Source organism: Leucopleurus acutus (assembly GCF_964270905.1).
Source record: "Leucopleurus acutus genome assembly, chromosome: 2".
In the NCBI taxonomy this organism is placed as follows: Eukaryota; Metazoa; Chordata; class Mammalia; order Artiodactyla; family Delphinidae; genus Leucopleurus; species Leucopleurus acutus.
Genome location: NC_139143.1, coordinates 48,675,271 through 48,693,217, shown reverse-complemented (window position 1 = coordinate 48,693,217; position 17,947 = coordinate 48,675,271). Strand labels below are relative to the sequence as shown.

General features: G+C 38.8%; 1 protein-coding gene across 1 annotated transcript in view; it reads left to right on the top strand.

Annotated features, from left to right (window-relative positions):
* NSL1 (NSL1 component of MIS12 kinetochore complex) overlaps positions 1-11,527 on the top strand; it is a gene marked incomplete at its 5' end in the record, with an annotated part of 37,378 nt that extends 25,851 nt beyond the window's left edge. Inside the window, 2 exons of the mRNA XM_082832666.1 lie at positions 7,838-7,905; positions 10,030-11,527. Coding sequence (XP_082688792.1) covers positions 7,838-7,905; positions 10,030-10,308 — 347 coding nt within the window. The 3' untranslated portion in view covers positions 10,309-11,527. The remainder of the gene's footprint in view (positions 1-7,837; positions 7,906-10,029) is intronic.
* Between the last annotated feature and the right edge of the window lie 6,420 nt (positions 11,528-17,947).

Genomic DNA, 17,947 nt, shown 5'->3' with positions numbered 1-17,947 from the left:
CACTAGTATTTAGCATTGATATTGTTATGTTAAATGTTCTTCAAATGAGTCAGGTAATCATACTATGAGTATATTTTCTTTCTTGAACATCTTCCCATCCCCCTTCAGAATGCTTTATTTTTCTGTTTGCTTTGTTTGCTGTTGTGTCTTTCACTAATTCTTTCCCAAACACTTCAATAGAACTGTAAAATTCCTCTCAGTATAGTAAACACTTCCATCAAATGGTTATCCATCAAATCCATTTTAAAACCCTTTCCTTTTTTCTTGGAGGTGTTCCTCTGGGAGTCTTTTGTCTTCCTAGTATAATCTGGACTGTTTGCTCTCTAGGCCTGCTGCAAAGCTTTCATCCTGTCTGTTCCTTTCCTCATCATCCTGGGAATTTCCTTTACTTCTTCTCTGTTTTGGATCATGTTTCCTGGTTCCTGTGTTTTCTTCTTTCTTGATTTATTCCCTTGTTTTGGTATAGCACATCCTCTACCACCCACCTCGTATTCCCACTCACCCCCAGCCATCCAAATCCTCTTAGGCTAGGCAACTCTCTTACAACATCTATGAAGTTTTTACTCTCCTTTCAATTCCCCTGTTGGATTGACCTCACCTCCCTTTGTGCCTCCATAGAATACTTTATCATAGCCTTGGTCTGTCATACTTATTAAGCACCTACTCTACATGTCAGGCACTGTGTTCAGCACTAGACCGTCCAAGATTAAGAGAATGAGGTTCTTGTTCCCAGGGAAATTCTGAAAGGTGAAAAAGAACACCATGATTCTCACTGGAGGCAGTACTGCCCCCTAGCGGCCCTTTGAAAAAGTGGGGGGAAGTTTTCTGTTACCACAGTAATGGGAGGGTACAAGCTGGCATTTTGTAGTCAGGAGCCAGGAATACTAAATGTCTTATAAGTGCAGCACAACTTTAGAATGTTCCACCAAACATTCATGTGTGAAAATCTGTTCATAGTTATCCAAGCCTGGGACCTAAACTCCATTTTACGCACAAACCCAAACAACTTGGTGCTTTTTACGTTGTCTTTGCTTGTGCAACAGATGGAAAACAGCTACTGTCCATCATTGTGGGTTTATAGAAGAAACATTTTTTTAAGTAGCATATGTTTATAAAAAAAGTTAAGAATTCCTTGGATGATAGATTCATGCAATAGCAATGAAGAAGGAAATGATTGCCTTACTCTATACATAAAAGTAAGAACTTTCTAGAGTAAATGTTAAAAAAAGATTCTGTTCATTATTGTGTGTATGTTTGTATATACTGAGCTATAATATACAGTGCACAGCTTGATGAATTGGTAAACACACGTACACATTAAGACATGCAACTGCCACCTGGATCTAGATAGAGTGTCTGCATAGTTGGGAAACATAGGATAAACTTTATTTTATTTTTTAAATATCTTTATGGAGTATAATTGCTTTACAATGGTGTGTTAGTTTCTGCTTTATAACAAAGTGAATCAGTTATACATATATCTCCATATCTCTTCCCTCTTGCGTCTCCCTCCCTCCCACCCTCCCTATCCCACCTCTCTAGGTGGTCACAAAGCACCGAGCTGATCTCCCTGTGCTTTGCGGCTGCTTCCCACTAGCTATCTATATTACATTTGGTAGTGTATATATGTCCATGCCACTCTCTCACTTTGTCCCAGCTTACCCTTCCCCCTCCTCGTATCCTCAAGTCCATTCTATACGTCTGTGTCTTTATTCCTGTCCTGCCCCTAGGTTCTATATGACCTTTTTTTTAGATTCCATATGTATGTGTTAGCATATGGTATTTGTTTTTCTCTTTCTGTCTTACTTCACTCTATGACAGACTCTAGGTCCATCCACCTCACTACAAATAACTCAATTTCGTTTCTTTTTATGGCTGAGTAATATTCCATTGTATATATGTGCCACATGTTCTTTAGCCATTCATCTGTTGATGGACACTCAGGTTGCTGCCATGTCCTGGCTATTGTAAATAGAGCTGCATGAACATTGTGGTACATGACTCTTTTTGAATTATGGTTTTTCTCAGGGTATATGCCCAGTAGTGGGATTGCTGGGTTGTATGGTAGTTCTATTTTTAGTTTTTTAAGGAACCTCCAGACTGTTCTCCATAGTGGCTATATCAATTTAAATTCCCACCAACAGTGCAGGAGGGTTCTGTTTTCTCCACACCGTCTCCAGCATTTATTGTTTGTAGATTTTTTGATGATGGCCATTCTGACCGGTGTGAGATAATATCTCATTGTAGTTTTGATTTGCATTTCTCTAATGATTAATGATGTTGAGGATTCTTTCACGTGTTTGTTGGCAATCTGTATATCTTCTTTGGAGAAATGTCTATTTAGGTCTTCTGCCCATTTTTGGATTGCGTTGTTTGTTTTTTTGATATTGAGCTTCATGAGCTGCTTGTAAATTTTGGAGATTAATCCTTTGTCAGTTGTTTCATTTGCAAGTATTTTTTCTCATTCTGAGGGTTGTCTTTTTGTCTTATTTATGGTTTCCTTTGCTGTGCAAAAGCTTTTAAGTTTCATTAGGTCCCATTTGTTTATTTTTGTTTTTATTTCCATTTCTCTAGGAGGTGGGTCAAAAAGGATCTTGCTGTGATTTATGTCATAGAGTGTTCTGCCTATGTTTTCCTCTAAGAGTTTGATAGTGTCTGGCCTTACATTTAGGTCTTTAATCCATTTTGAGTTTATTTTTGTGTATGGTGTTAGGGAGTGTTCTAATTTCATTCTTTTACATGTACACATCCAGTTGTCCCAGCACCACTTATTGAAGAGGCTGTCTTTTCTCCACTCTATATTCTTGCCTCCTTTATAAAAGATAAGGTGACCATATGTGTGTGGGTTTATCTCTGGGCTTCCTATCCTGTTCCATTGATCTATAGTTCTGTTTTTGTGCCAGTACCATACTGTCTTGATTACTGTAGCTTTGTAGTATAGTTTGAAGTCAGGTAGCTTGATTCCTCCAACTCTGTTTTTTTCCCTCAAGATTGCTTTGGCTATTCGGGGTCTTTTGTGTTTCCATACAAATTCTGAAATTTTTTGTTCTAGTTCTGTGAAAAATGCCAGTGGCAGTTTGATAGGGATTGCATTGAATCTGTAGATTGCTTTGGGTAGTATAGTCATTTTCACAATGTTGATTCTTCCAATCCAAGAACATGCTATATCTCTCCATCTATTTGTATCATGTTTAATTTCTTTCATCAGTGTCTTATAGTTTTCTGCATACAGGTCTTTTGTCTCATTAGGTAGGTTTATTCCTAGGTATTTTATTCTTTTTGTTGCAATGGTAAATGGGAGTGTTTCCTTAATTTCTCTTTCACATTTTTCATTATTAGTGTATAGGAATGCAAGAGATTTCTGTGCATTAATTTTGTGTTCTGCTACTTTACCAAATTCATTGATTAGCTCTAGTAGTTTTCTGGTAACATCTTTAGGATTTTCTATGTATAGTATCATGTCATCTGCAAACACTGACAGCTTTACTTCTTCTTTTCTGATTTGGATTCCTTTTATTTGTTTTTCTTCTCTGATTGCTGTGGCTAAAACTTCCAAAACTATGTTGAATAATAGTGGTGAGAGTGGACAGCCTTGTCTTGTTTCTGATCTTAGAGGAAATGGTTTCAGTTTTTCACCATTGGGAACTATGTTGGTTGTGGGTTTGTCATATATGGCCTTTATTATGTTGAGGCAAGTTCACTCTTTGCCTACTTTCTGGACGGTTTTTATCATAAATGGGTGTTGAATTTTGTCAAAAGCTTTCTCTGCATCTTTTGAGGTGATCATATGGTTTTTATCTTTCAGTTTGTTAATATGGTGTATCACATTGATTGATTTGCGTATGTTGAAAAATCCTTGCATTCCTGGGTTAAACCCCACTTGATCATGGTGTATGATCCTTTTAATGTGCTGTTGGATTCTGTTTGCTAGTATTTTGTTGAGGATTTTTGCATCTATGTTCATCAGTGATATTGGCCTGTAGTTTTCTTTCTTTGTCTGGTTTTGGTATCAGGGTGATGGTGGCCTCGTAGAACGAGTTTGGGAGTGTTCCTCCCTCTGCTATCATCATCATATTTCTTCAAATATTCTTTCTATCTCTGTTAGTTTACATGTGCAGGAAAGGTAAATTGAACTAAAAAGAAACAACTCTTTGCAACCAGTTACATTTTATCAGTCTAATTATGAAATGTTTTAGATCCAGTACAACTTTCATACTCCCTTTTTTCAAAAGATGATGAGTTACTTAGAGTGTTGTGTGTAGAACAAAGCTAATGGGAAATATGTAATAGAAGATTTGAGAGTCCTTTTAATAGAACCAAATGTTACTGAATTAATAGAAGCACACGAAATATAGGAATCTCATTTTTTATTATAAAAATGATTTTTAAATACGTCCTATTATTGCCACATTAAATATTAAAAACTATTTTTGTACAGTGATAAGAAATTATGTGAATATTAAATGTTTAATTCGATTTTTAGATTGCTTTTCTTTACTCTTACTCTGAATCTATCCACAAAGGTCAACCACATATCTTCTCTGTAGTTTCTCATATTTCTGTTTTTGTCTTATCCATTCTCTATTGCCCACTGCCTTTCAACAGTGTGATCTCTGAATTCTTTTTGAGTGGATGTATATACTGAATGTAATTTGAATTGTGGAATTTCAAAGTAGGAGATATGTTTTCTGTTGGATTTAATCTTACACTTTCTCATGTTTTAATGTAGGGAATTATTTTTTTTTTTTTTTTGCGGCACGTGGGCCCCTCACTGTTGTGGCACCTCCCGCTGCGGAGCACAGGCTTCAGACGCCCAGGCCCATTGGCTGTGTCTCACGGGCCCAGCCGCTCCGCGGCACGCGGGATCCTCCCGGACCGGGGCACGAACCCGTGCCCCCTGCATCGGCAGGCGGACCCCCAACCACTGCGCCACCACGGAAGCCCTCCATGTGTCTCTTTTAAACTGAAAGTTCCTTGAGGGGCAGAGACCATTTTTACTTACTCTGAATACCTAACTACTGGTATTTGTCCATGGAAAGTACATAATAAATGTTAGAAGAATGGGCAGCTCCACACAGGTGTGCAAGTTTGATGAGGAGAGAATGTGGGCCTGGCTGGAAGCCAGATTGCTATAAGAGTACTGAAGGCTGGATCATTTATTTGCCATACCCAGGGGAAAATTTAATAATTGCCTGAGTGCTCTTGGGGGAATCTCCCCAAATCGTAAAAGAATTGAAATTAAATCAGCATACTATTTTAAGGCAAGGGTCCTGAGAATATAGGAGGCTGTGAACTTGGAGAGGAAAAAAATTACAGTGTTATTTTTATTAACCTCAAACTGAAATTTAGCATTTCCTTCGATTTTGAATGCAGGTAATGGTGGTAGTATTAGCAGTACCTGTAATTTTTTTTTTTTTGCTACTGGAAGCCACAGATATTTTCAGTTTCAGTTGTTGCAGACACCTCGCAATATTGTTTATACTCATTATTTTCTTATTATGGTAATTAGACCTGCCGCTCGATCTTTTTGTTTAAATCATTAATAAAGAAGCACCTGTATTACCTATTACAATTTTTAAGTAATTATATTTTTAAATTGTATTTTAAAACATTGTTCTGAAATTCTAGAGTAAGCAAAACTGATGTATAATGATAGAAATCAGATGAGTGGTTGCTTCTTGTATAGAAGATTGGGAAAGGGGCACAAGAAAACTTTCTGGGGTGATGGAAATGTCCCATGTCTTTGGTGTACATTTGTCAAAGGTGGTTGAATGCTAAACTTAATTTCTGCATTTAACTGTATGTACATTATACCTCAATTTAAAAAATAAATACATTAAAAAATATTCTGAGAAGGGGTCCATAGGCTTCTCCAAATTGCCAAAGAAATCTCTGGGAACTAAAAAAGGTCAAGAACCCTTTTTCTGAGGCTATCATGTTGCCTTTGCCTTTGCCTTTCTCCTTTAAGGGCCCATTCTCTCAATTCCTTTTTTTTTTTTAATTAATTTTTATTGGAGTATAGTTCCTTTACAATGTTGTGTTTTTACTGTACAGCAAAGTGAATCAGCTATACATATACATGTATTCCCTCTTTTTTGGATTTCCTTCCCATTTAGGTCACCCCAGAGCATTGAGTAGAGTTCCCTGTGCTATACAGTAGGTTCTCATTAGTTATCTATTTTATACATAGTATCAATAGTGTATGTCAGTCCCAATCTCCCAGTTCATCCCACCCTGCCCCTTCCCCCTTGATATCCATGTTTGTTCTCTACATCTGTGTCTCTGTTTCTGCTTTGCAAATAAGATCATCTATACCAGATTCCACATATATGCGTTAATAAAAGATATTTGTTTTTCTCTTTCCGACTTACTTCACTCTGTATGACAGCCTCTAGGTCCATCCACGTCTCTACAAATGACCCAATTTCGTTCCTTTTTAAGGCTGAGTAACATTCCATTGTATATGTGCACTGCATCTTCTTTATCCATTCATCTTTCGATGGACATTTAGGTTGCTTCCATGACCTGGCTATTATCAGTAGTGCTGCTATGAACGTTGGGGTGCATGTGTCTTTTTGAATTATGGTTTTCTCAGGGTTTATGCCCAGTAGTGGGATTGCTGGGTCATATGGTAGTTCTATTTTTAGTTTTTTAAGGAACCTTCATAGTGTTCTCCATAGTGGCTGTAATCAATTCACATTCCCACCAACAGTGCAAGAGGGTTCCCTTTTCTCCACACCCTCTCCGGCATCTCTCAGTTGCCTTTGCTATTCATTTTCTTTATTCTAAATGTGTTCTCACTTTTTTGAGCCAAGAAAAGTCAGAAAAGAAAAAGAGCAGCTATGAAAGAAATTCTTTGCTTGGCTTATTTGCCAATCTGTTGAAGTCAGTAAAACTGTGGCCTTCCTAACATAGTTATATACTTGCTTAGACTTTAAGAAATTTCTAGTGAGAACTACTCTTCTAAAAACTAATTTGTAGGGGCTTCCCTGGTGGCGCAGTGGTTGAGAGTCCGCCTGCCGATGCAGGGGACACGTTCGTGCCCTGGTCCGTGAAGATCCCACATGCCGCGGAGCGGCTGGGCCCGTGAGCCATGGCCGCTGGGCCTGCACGTCCGGAGCCTGTGCTCCGCAACGGGAGAGGCCACAACAGTGAGAGGCCCGCGTACCACAAAAAAAAAACAAAAAAAACTAATTTGTAGATGATTTCATAATGGAATGATTTTTCTTATCTCCAGTTTCACTTGAAGTTTTATTAGGATTTTTATACAGAGGTATCATTAAATATGCAGTTCTGTTATGAAGTAGGCACGAACATTTGTAACACAGATTGGAAGAAAAGAAAATGTATTAGGAATCAGAAAAGCATTGAGTGGGGCTCCCTGGTGACGCAGTGGTTAAGAATCTGCCTGCCAATGCAGGGGACATGGGTTCGAGCCCGAGTTCAGTAGTTGTGGCTCGTGGGCTCTAGAGCGCAGCCTCAGTAGTTGTAGTGCATGGGCTCAGTTGCTCCACGGCATGTGGGATCTTCCCAGACCAGGGCTCAAACCTGTGCCAGGCACATTCTTAACCACTGTGCCACCAGGGACATCCCTGTCTATCATTTTATACTTATAACCATAAGTTTTTCTCTGCTATTCTAATATTTTCACGGTCTTTTTATTTATCTGGATAAACTTAATAGGACACTTGTTTTAAATAGATTACAAAGTATTCTAAGAAAGATTGAGCCAAGGTGAATCATTCTAACAGACTGTCGTCCAGATAGCATCTGCATGTCTTTTATGACTTCGTATTAGATAAAAAGCCTAAAATACTGTTTGACGATTTCTTTGCAGCCCCTCGTATGGAAAATTTGAAATGCAGAGGAGAAAAAATAGCTAAGGAGATCAGTGAAGCCATGAAGGTAAAAGCTACATACTAAATTATAAGTGAATAACATGTGTGGCTAGGTGTTTGCTTTTAGCATTCTTAGGTGTTTTAGTCTGTTGTAACAGGAATTCTCAGTAGTCTTTTAAATAGATCTTTAATGAATTTATTAAGTGACGGTAACATTCAGAATAATTACCATTTATTAGACACCTACTATGTGCCAGTATACCTGGCTTCTTTAAAGGTTGGTTATATTTTTGAGTTCTGAGAGTTAGCAATCCATCAAACAATTTTGGATGATAATACAGGTTAACATTTAGCCAGCATTTAGTATGGATTAGGCACCATCTAACTGCTTTACATGTATTATATTTCCTCATTTAATCCTTACATTAACCCTCTGAGATAGGTACTGCTACTGTTTTACAGATAAGGAAACCAAGGCACAGAGGGGCTAAGTAGATTGCCCAAATAAGTAATTGTGCCAGGATTTAAACCCTAGATGTTTAGCTCCAGAGCCTATACTCTCAGCCACTATATTATTCTGTGTTGATGCAAATAATCAATAAACAATATACAATAAGAATAGAAGAAGAGTTTTATTAGAGCCAAACTGAGGACTATAGCCCAGGAAACAGCTTCTCAGTAGCTCTGCTGGGACTGCTTCGAAGGGGTAGGGGAGGAGAGAGGATATATGAATTTTTTTGGCTGGAAAAAATGTGGTCAAGGTTACAGCTTGGTAAAAGATTACTGCTAACCACAAAGAACAGACATCTCAAGTTAATGAATTTAGGAATTTTTCTGTGTATGGGAAGATGCAAGAATCTGGGGTCATTGAAATTCATCCTTAAATATGCATCTTAACTATCTAGAAGCCTATACATCCAAAGCACAGAATGCCTGAATTCCCCTGAGGCTCACTGTCTTGGGTGGCTGCAGTGGGTTGCAGCTTAACCCTTTATGTAAGTGGATGATGAACAAATTCTTTTCTTTAATGATGAAAGCAGATGTACAATGTATGTTTGACAGGCCACAAGACAGGCTGTTTCAGTTAGCATAAAGTTCAGCCTAAATCATGTATAAGCCAGAGTGATTTCCCCATACCTCAATATGTGAAAATTTCTTCCATCAACTGTATATCCAACTTGGAGTTTAATATTATTATCATAAATTGTTTATATTATTGACATTTATTTTGCCCAAACAGAAAATATTTAGATTTCTAGTACAGGAAAATTATTTTAAAACTCCTTCAGAATCTCCTCTGTTTTGATCATCTTCTGTAACACTCTTTTGTGGTTTGTACTGATGCCATGATTTTCTGGTACTCACACTTCTCACTTCTCTCATAACATGTTCTTTTTTTTTTTTTTTTTTGCGGTATGCGGGCCTCTCACTGTTGTGGCCTCTCCTGTTGCGGAGCACAGGCTCCGGACGCGCAGGCCCAGCGGCCATGGCTCACGGGCCCAGCCGCTCCGTGGCATGTGGGATCTTCCCGGCCCGGGGCACGAACCCGTGTCCCCTGCATCAGCAGGCGGACTCTCAACCACTGCGCCACCAGGAAAGCCCTCATAACATGTTCTTAATCAGGAGTTGACAAACTGTGGTGGGACAGGGTAAAATCCAGCCTGCCACCTGTTTTTGTAGATAAAACTATTTTGGAACACAGCCACGTACATTCGTTTACTTATTGTCTATGGCTTCTTTACATTTACAACAGGAAAGTTGAATAATTGCGACAGAGATGTAAAGGCCCTCAGAGCCTAAAATGTTTACTGTATGGCCCTTTACAGAAAAAATGTGCTGATCCCTGCTCTTGATAATTAAGATTTCTAAAATACTTACTATCGTAAAATATGGAACTTCAGACATTAAATTTTAAACTCTGAAATTCTGTTACCTCCTGTTTTGCCAGTTTTATTTTACTACCAGGCATTATAGGAACAGAACATATCTTTTTAGTTTTAGCTTTTTGTTAAAATTCCTCAGCTAAAACTGGTATTTTAAGGTAAAGTTGAATATCTATGACCTAAAAAATTAGGTTTTAGAAAAAGCCTTGATCTGAAAAGTTAAAATACTCAAGTGTTGTGTCTATCTCTGTGTGTTTGCGTTTCAACCTGAGATTAATGTTAAGTATTACTGTTGTTTGTTCTTTAAGTCCTTGCCTGCATTAATTGAACAAGGAGATGGATTTTCCCAAGTTTTAAAGATGCAGCCTGTTATCCAGCTGCAGAGAGTCCACCAAGAAGTGTTTTCCGGTTGTTGTAGGAAACCAGATGTTAAACCTGAGAGCTTTATAGCACAAATAGAAACCACACCAGCAGAGAGTTCTGCTAGGAAAGACACTGACTTGGTACTGAGAAGAAAGCGAACTAAAGACTGCCCCCAGAGAAAATGGTATCCACTGCGGCCAAAGAGGATCAGTCTTGACACCTAAACTCTTTTTGTTTGTCTTGGGAGTTGAGATTAGGCACTATCAACATTTAGATTCCAGCTTAATGCCTGGACGGGACTTCATTTAAAACAACAGATAAGTAGTGATTCTTTTACACAAATATAGTAGCTCTGTGCTGGGGTATGATGTAATATTGTATTTCTTTCCTCACCTTTGCATTGATAGTCAGTGAAAAGCGTATTGTTTGAATATTGGCACAAAGCCTGTCAATGGTCATTAAGAGTGCAAACTTTTACTGTCCTTGAATACCATCAACACTTGGCTGCCTTATAGCTTTTATGGAATTTCAGAAGTAACATATTCCATTGGGTTTCCTGGATATACATATTTCTTTTTAAAAAAGAGCTGTGTGACAGTTGTCATTATTTAAGGACTGAAAGTCATCATCAGTTCTGCACAGGAGCAGATGCAGTCCTCCCCCACCCCTGCAAAGCAGTTTGATTTATCAAATTAGCGTGCAGGTGACAAGACTGGCTCTGACTTTGTTACTCTAAGTTCCGCTAATTTGGATTTGTGGGATTAATTTTAGGATTTTTTGGTTTTGTTTTGTAAGGTAAAGAAGATGATTATTTTGTGAAGATGATTATTATGTGTAAAAATTTCTGTTAGAAATAAAAATTGGCATGTAGCCAATGTTTCTTACCCACACTTTTGTTTTCCATAGATCTCTTAACTTTTAAACATAATTTGACTTGGAACTAATAAGTTTCTTTTCAGGATTTCTCATTATTTCTTTGTAAATGACTCCAGGTCAAAAATATATATCAGATTAATACATTAAACAAATTGTCATTGTGGAACAAATATAGATGCAATCATACTGAACTATTTTACATTTAAGAATGTTTATATATCAAGTATATAATCATTGGTAGAAGTCTGAGAAAGCTATATTGCCTATACTTCTAACATTAACTGCAGTTTCTTATCTCTTATTGTGTCTCTTATATTAATACATTGTAGGCAGTGTCATCTAATTTGCCAACTGTTTCCCTATTAATGACTGAATACCTTCATTCCTTTGCAGAGGAATTTACTAATCATGAGGCTGGAAAATCCGTACTTCTCTTGTTCATTATGTCTTAATAATCATAAAAGTCTAAATGTGACAGAAAATCTGTCTCAGTGAAGAAAACTTACAAAGCTACTTCATCGCATTCTGTATTTGAATGTTACAACTTGAGATCTGTATATTCGTACACAGCAGTGTGTTTTTTATTAAAATAATGTACAAAGACTTCAACCTTATACTGTGTATTTTTTTTTAATTAACTTATTTATTTTTGGCTGCATTGGGTCTTCGTTGCTGCGTGCAGGCTTTCTCTAGTTGCGGCGAGTGAGGGCTACTCGTCGTTGTGGTGCGCGGGCTTCTCATTGTGGTGGCTTCTCTTGTGGAGCACAGGCTCTAGGCATGTGGGCTTCAGTAGTTGTGGCTCGCGGGCTTCAGTAATTGTGGGTCGCAGGCTGTAGAGCGAAGGCTCAGTAGTTGTGCCGCACAGGCTTAGTTGCTCCACGGTATGTGGGATCTTCCCCGACCAGGGCTCAAACCCGTGTCACCTGCATTGGCAGGCAGATTCTGAGCCACCAGGGAAGCCCCTGTGTGTTTTTAAGAGTTGTCTCAGGCCTTCTTGAGCTCAGCTTTAGTTAGATGGTAGATCAGCACCTTGCATTTCAGAACATACTAAATTTCACTTTAAAACTGTTTTTAGTCTACAGAATATTGCTATACAAATGCAGTGCTAACTTTTTCATAGTACAGAATTCTGTATGAGTAGTTTCACTTCAGAAGCATGCAGACAAAGGAATTATTGTTAATTCTCCTAGATTAGATAATTACAATGTGTTTACATAAGAAAATGTCTCCCTTTTTTAAGAGATTCATATTGAGATACATAGAGTTTAATGACTTGATGTCTTAGATTTGTTCTGAAATATGTCAGCAGAGAAAAAAAAGGAAAAGGAATAGATTAAGCAAGTGTGACAAAAATCTTGATAATGTTGGATCTGTGTGAGGCTCTAATCTTTCTACTCCTGGGTCTGGAAATTTTTGTAATTAAAAAAAAGTTTTGTTGTTTTTAAAGTGCTCAGACAGGCAGCTGAAACTTTTTTTGGGGGGGGGTGGGAATCGAACCCACACCCCCTGCATTAGAAGCACAAAGTCTTAACCACTGGACTGCCAGGGAAGTCCCTGAAACTTGAAATCTTTCAGAGAGCCCCAACTTTCACTCCACAGTTATAGCAGAGTTACCAATGAAATACCATTAGGAAAGAAAATATATTAGCATTATTAACTAAGATAAACATGGCTGATATCAGTAATAATATTGATAATATACATTTTTAAGAAGAGAAATTGAGTTTCTGCATAGACCAAGAACTAAGCTAAGCTAAGGTGATAAAAGTCCAGAAAGTTTATAGTTGCAGGGAATGTTGAAGGAAGGAATAGAAAATCAAATATTGACCTACCTATGGTAAAAAGAAGGCTGGATTGGATGGAGTCTTAAAATTTCCTTTCAACAAAAACCAAAGCCAAACAAACAAAATACACAACACGGGAAGTTTAAATCCAGTTCCACTGGAGAGAGAACACTGTTAAAGCAGCTGGTTTCTGAAAACACTGAAGGAATATCTGTGTTTTCCAAACTTCAGACATTAGAAACTGTATTAGTTGGTTTGAGTTGCTATAACAAAATACCACAGACTGGGTGGCCTAAACAACAGAAATTTAATGTCTCACAGTTCTGGAGGCTTGAAGTCCATGATCAAGGCAAATTCGGTTTCTGGTGAGGTTTCTCTTCCATCGTGCATGCGTTGGGGGTTGGGGGATGTTGGTGTCTTTTCTTATAAGGACGTTAATCTTATTAGATCATGGTTGCACCCATATAACCTCATTTGACCTTAATTACTTCCTTAGAGGCCCCAACTCCAAATACAGCCACACTGGGGGCAGGGTGGGGGCAGGGTTAGGGCTTCAACCTATGGATTTTGAGGGGAAGCAAACATTTAGTCCATAACACTAGATAAGAGAAATCTTCCTAGACCTCTTTCTCTGGGTCTTTATGGCTTGGGCTGCATAGAGAACAAAGCCAATGACATCAGACTTTTAATTTGCTTCAGAATGTAGCTATCTCTAAGAATGAGCTTGTTTGACTTCTATTGAAAGCCTTGGTTTTTCCCTACACACCTTCATTCATTCATTAATCCATTCAGCAGATTCCTGTTAGTCACTACTCAGTTCAAAAGTCAGAGAGGTTCGGAGCATAGTCTCTCAGCCAGATCATCTGCATTCAGATTTCTGCTCTCCTGTTATTAGATAGAATTGGACAAGTTGCTTAATCTCTCTGCACTGCAGTGTTCTTATATGTAACATGGGTGTGATGATAAAACCCACCTTATAGTGTTATTATGGGAAGTAAATGAGTTCATAATATAAAGTCCTTAGACTAGTACTTGGTGCACAGTATACATAGTAAGCATTCCATAAGCATTATTATTACTTGGTTTGACAAAGGAAGTGAAAACACCCATAGGATAAAACTTGTCTTCAAGAATCTCATATTCTAGTGAGGAGAACAAGCATGTGAACAATGATCGTGCAGTGCAGCAACTGCTATATAAATGTGTGTGGAGGGAACTTTGGTGAGAAGTGATGAAAGTCTTTGTGGAGGAGGTGACATTTGAACAGTCTTGAATATTTTAGGCGAATAATCAGGGAGGAAGATTCCTGGCAGCCTGAGAGAATTTAACAAAGCAGGTGGTTGTGACGGAGCGTTGTGTACTGGAGGACCATCAGGTAAGTGTCTCTATGTGGGTCTTGTTTAAAGAGGCTTGCTACAGGTGAACCTGAAGAAAGAAGCAGGATCAGCTCTTAAGAATTTTGTACTTCTTAGAATTGGTGATGAGGACCCATTAATTTCAGCAAATGAGGGAAAAGGAAGTGGAAATCCATTGAATCCATTTTCCTCCTTTTGTAGCATTTATCCCAAAATAGCAAAAGAAAGAGAAACACACTCATCTTTTGATGAAACCAGGAGATACGTTGCCCCAAACCTTAGCATATGAAGAAGGAAAGTATATGGAGGAAAGAGAAATGATTTAGCAGATCAGAGGAAGATCAATCCTAAGTGTCTGCAGAGAGATGCACTGATAAGAGAAATCCAGTTTTCCCCCAGAATCTCTGAACAGTGGAAGAATGGAGGACACTACAACACCACAAAAGGCTGAGATGAGATGGAGGAGCCTGAAAATGAGATTGTGTCCTTATCTCCTCCACTCACTGTCAGTAATTAATCTTCGCCAAAGGAATTTGTTTTCTGAAAAACTGAAGTACAGATGCTCTGGAGAGAAGGGTGAAACTCAGTACAAAAAAATGGGCAAAATGAAATTCTGCTCTGGAATGATAAGACTTGGAATGATAAGACTTGGAATGATAAGACTTGGAATCATCTGGAATGATAAAACCCATTGAACTGTATAGTTTAAGTGGGTGAATTGTGTGGTACGTGAAGTATATCTCAAAAAGAGAGTGAAGAAATAAGAATAATACAAGAAACATTCCCAGATACCAAGACTCCAGAGGATGAAAGCTGAGTATTCAACACAAGGAATGAAAAAAGACAAGAAACAAAAAACAAACTCACACCCACCAAGGCACATAACTGAGAAATGTTAGATAAAGAGAAGTTCCTAAAAGCTTCCGCGAGAGGAAAAAGATCATAAAGAAAAGGGAATTGGAATGGCATCAAACCACTAAATAACAATCCTGAATCTAGAAGTCCCTGGAGCAATACAATATGGAAATTCTCAGTATAAGTGATTTGCAACCTAGGACTCTATACCCAGCCAAACCATTAAGTGTGAGGTTAGCTAAAAGCCTTTCCCAGACATGCAAAATCTTAAAAAAAAGAAAAGAAAAAAATTACTTCCAAAGCATCCTGTTTGGGGACACTTCTAGAGGATGTGCACCACTACAAAGGGTAAACCAAAGAAGAAACCCATGGGATCTAGGAAAGAGAGGCTACAAGATAGCAGCCAATTCAAGTCCACAGGACACTATTCAGCAGATCTCGAGAAGAGTCCAGTCAGACCAGGTTGGAATATGAACATGTCAGACTCCAAAAGAGATATTTTTGGGAGGAGAAAGTATAACTGACAACATGGAAAATTTTACAGAAGAGGTATTTTATAGTATTCAGATGTTCAAAGAAACAAATCAAATCAAATATCAGGCAATTATTCACTACAATAAAAGCAGAAAGTTACACAAGAAAAGAAATGTAGTAATAGTTGGCTCCACAGTGAATAATATTTATATAGGCATAATAATGTATACTCCAAATCTGAACTCAATAAAAAAATCAAGATAGTTACATTGGGAGGGCAAGAAGATTAGAAATTAACAATGAGTACAGCATGAGTACTGGACATTCAGAACAGACAGTGGTCAAAACACTGGAGCAGGGGATCTGGAATGCCCGCTTATCTGCTGGGTCCTGGGGAAGTCCAGGGTTTCCCAGGATAGGAACTGGAGCAGCCAGGGTGACAGGGATAGGATGCTGAGGAAGCTTCTGTACCAACCAGTACAGAAGTTCATTTTTCAGTGCTGAAACAACCCATATGGTTGTAACTCTGACCATCTGAATATCAGCCACGAAGTGGGAACGTTGGGGAGTGAAATCTTCGTCAGTGCAAAGTGTCTAAAATAGCCGACTCAAGAGATAGCTGGAGATGGATATTATTCAGTAAATGCCAGAAAAACACAGCTAAAAGAATGGAAGTAGCTAACTCTGTGGATGAATCTAAGTGGGAAAAGTGGGCCAAGGGACTGATATTTTTTGTTATAACCCTTATAGATTTGATTCTTTAAATTATGTGCATATAATACTTGCATGAAAATAGATTTGATTTTTAAATGATTTAAAAACTATAACACAAATGCAAGTGAATATGAATTGTCTTAATTCTCAATGACTCTTCTTCCTGTCATTGAGGATTAAGAAACGAATTGTACCCCAGAGGCTCTTTCAGCTGTTTCAGTTCCATTATCTCAGTATATTTCAGATAAGACTGTTTTTAGCTGTTCGTTTTGGTTTCTTTGGAGTTACCCCCTGCCCCCTGCTCCCTGACCATTTGTTTGGCAAACAGATTCTATTATCAAGCCTCTCTGTACAAAAATGAAGAAAAAAAAATCTTTCTAGAGAACCACTAATAGGTTAGTGGAGATTTTATATGAAAGGATTTGGAGAAATTAACACTATATTCATTTGAAGCTACAGGGTTGAAGAGTCCTCCTATAATTCATTGCTGTATCTCTAAGTTGTTTGTACCCCGTGGGCCCTCCACTAATATTAGTTGAATGAATGAATGAATGATTTCATATTGCAAATTTCTAACTTTTCAGTTTAGCTATATCACAATCTTAGGCATTAGTGACCTGTGGTATTCATATTCTTTATTAACTGAGTTTAGAAGACAGTCTTCCTAGCGGGAGGCAGGGGAGTGGAGTGGGGAGTAGGTACATGGCTGGGGGATTTAAAGTCCTGAGGGCAAATCACTGGGAAGCTTCCCTGAATGAGAACTCTGGAGTCTTCTGGCTACTACCATTGAAGTCTAATCCCTGTAGCCCTGAGGATGTCAGAGAAGAGGAGGGCATACACACCCCTCAGACTGACTCCCTGGTGCCAGCAGATATATTTGCCCTCTGGCCCTCCTTTCCTTTAGCTACTGGGTGGCCTGGGGGAGCCAGGTAAGAAAAGCTGACTCCTCTGGGTCTACTGCTCTAGCCGATACCTGTGACTGTTGAAGGCTCACGCCGACTGTATTATCACCTTGACTAGCTTCATTTCAGAGACTGTCTCCCATGCCTTTGAGCTCATACCTAGTCATGGGTTTTAAGGCCTCCGTTGTTGCCCGCATATGTGGCTCTGTGGCCCACATCTTCTGCCACAATGGCACTGGAGCTTTCTGTCCATTTCTGCTCCTGGCGTCGCCTGGATGGGAATCCCCTTCACCAGTCCGTAAGTATCTGAGATTTGGGCATTTCATTCTTTTGGTTCCTTCAGACTCTTCTGAGGTTTAGTTCCTCCTTGAAGCAGCCAGTGGTTACCCTCGCCCTTCAGGGCTCTTGCTGCCTGCATCACCTCAACAGCGCCTGGATCCCCCCATCCCTGCCCTTTGCAGCACCAGCTGGTTCAGTGACTTTTCCCAGGTTAGAGTTCCTTTGTTCCTACATTTGAAGCTCCTTTTCTTTTGAGGCATTTAACACCTGAGCATCTCCACCAGAAGTGTAGGTGGGAAAAAGAAGAGAGGAGGCTTTGACCTGCATATCTTGCTTCATTTCCTTCCCTGTTGAAAATAATGTGGTGGGAAGAAGGTTCAAATAAGTGTGGGTATGAATTCTCTCTGATTTGTCATACTTTACATATGTCACGTCTGCTGCCCACCTCTGATCCTGTGAGGGTGTGGAAATTAGGGAATGACAGGGTAGAGTAATAACATTTGACCAACTTGTAGGACACCTCTGTGCCATCCCACACCTCCCAGCTCCAGAGCCTTATCATCTTTCCCAATCACATTCCAAACCATTTCAAAATCATTTTTCACAATCACTCCTTCTTTTATT